Source organism: Acanthisitta chloris, unplaced genomic scaffold (assembly GCF_000695815.1).
Source record: "Acanthisitta chloris isolate BGI_N310 unplaced genomic scaffold, ASM69581v1 scaffold16781, whole genome shotgun sequence".
Taxonomy (NCBI): domain Eukaryota; kingdom Metazoa; phylum Chordata; class Aves; order Passeriformes; family Acanthisittidae; genus Acanthisitta; species Acanthisitta chloris.
Window position 1 is genome coordinate 1 of NW_008654488.1, and position 1,881 is coordinate 1,881.

The 1,881-nt window shown below is 43.3% G+C and overlaps 1 protein-coding gene across 1 annotated transcript in view; it reads left to right on the top strand.

The window, feature by feature from the left end:
• Nucleotides 1-492: 492 nt before the first annotated feature.
• The window catches only part of LOC103810636 (zinc finger SWIM domain-containing protein 6), a gene marked incomplete at both ends in the record, with an annotated part of 29,667 nt that continues 28,278 nt past the window's right edge, over nucleotides 493-1,881 (top strand). Inside the window, one exon of the mRNA XM_009083549.1 lies at nucleotides 493-643. Coding sequence (XP_009081797.1) covers nucleotides 493-643 — 151 coding nt within the window. The remainder of the gene's footprint in view (nucleotides 644-1,881) is intronic.

Consider the following 1,881-nt stretch of genomic DNA (forward strand, 5'->3'; position numbering starts at 1 on the left):
TCCCCAAGCCGGTCTGTACTTGTTTGCATCTTACTCAAAGTCCTGTTCTAAAACAAGGCAAAGCCTTTGGAACTCAGTGGCAACTTAATAATGAGTTGTACAGCAGTGGACTGCAACCTGATGTGTCTTGATCAGTGTAAGGATATGCAGTGACATTTCAGCCATCTACAGCTCTGCTGTTCTTTTCCTTCCCACCCCCACAATGTTGGAAAAACCTGTAGAAATCAGTCTTGCAGCAATTTGCATAATACACCTGTGGATTACTTGTGGAAAAATTGTCTCCAAAGAATTGAAATTGGATATTGAAACCCAAATTATGTTAAAATTGGGAAGGCAGACAAATTTTTTCCTACTTAAAAATTTCACGTCGCACATATAAATTGCTTTTCTTGTGATACAGAGGTGGAATATTTAACATTGCAGCATATTGTCTGTACTGCGATTTCTTTGCTTTTTTTTTTTCAAGTTTGTATTAAAAGACTCGTTTCCTAGGTGCGAGAGATGCTAAAAATGAGAGATTCAAATGGAGCTCGCATGTTGACGTTGATAACAGAACAGTTCATGGCTGACCCTCGTCTGTCGCTTTGGAGACAACAAGGAACTGCAATGACTGACAAGTATAGGCAGCTCTGGGATGAACTGGGTAAATGCACAGACTCCTTTAGGTGTTCATATGTATAGTAAAGAAACAATTACGTATTTGGAGTTGAGAGAAACTTCATTGTGGTGCTAGGCAAAACAGGCTGGAGTTTTCTGCAGTTTAGCTTGTTCGCTTAAGGTTGGGTGAAATTGAATTTCTGATCTGCAGCATGAGACAATTGCAGTTGAAGGAGGGGAAGCATGGTGTGAAAGAAGTACAATTGCAACAGGTTGTAAGTACTTGGGGATCTGAAAAGAATAAAGCAAAAAGGGGTAGTAGAGCTACACAACTGAAGCTAAATATATAAGCAGCTAGTGCTAAGCTAGGGTAAGTTAGAAACTGATTCACAACTGGAGAAGTACATTACTGAGCAGAAAAGCAGATCAAGTAACAGGACAAAAACAATTAACACTGCTTTGCAGGAAAGGTGACCAGTCTGATTTGTACAAATAAGGGAGAAACACAAGCTGAAATGGGGAAGGCATGTTTAAACTGGTAAAGTCTGAGGACACTTGCTCTCATGTCTTCCAGAAACTCATTAATACAGTTGAGAACTACTGCTTCAGAAGTTTTCAATATAGGAGTTTCATAATAGAATTATGGAATGGTTTGGGTTGGAAGGGACCTTAAAGGTCATTTATTTCCAGCCCACTTGTAGTGGGCAGGGACACCTTCCAAAGCTCAAAGCCCCATTCAGCCTGGCCTGAACACTTCCAGGGATGGGACATCCGCAGTTTCTCTGGGCAACCTGTGCCAGTGCCTCACCACCCTCACAGGAAACAATATCTTCCTAATATCTAATCTGAGCTGCTCTCTCTCATTTTGAATCCATTCCCCCTCATCCTATGACTACATCACTTGTGTGAAGTCCCGCTCCAGCTGTCTTGTAGGCTCCCTTCAGTTACTGGAAGGCTGCAATTAGGTCTCCCTGGAGCCTTCTTTTTTCTAGCCTGAATAACCACAACTCTCTCAGCCTTTCCTGTAGGAGAGGTGCTCTATCTCTCTGATCATCTTTGTGACCTCCTTTGGACCCGCTCCAACAGGTCAATGTTCTTCCCATGCTGGTGACCCCAAAGCTGGATGCAGCACTCCAGGTGAGGTCTTTCCAGAGCAGAGTAGAGAGAGAGTCACATCTCTCGAGCTGCTGCCCACACTGCTGTGGATGCAGCCCAGGATGGGGTTGGCTTTCTGGTCTGCAAGTGCCAATTGCCACATCATGTCCAGCTTTTCATTCACCAGCA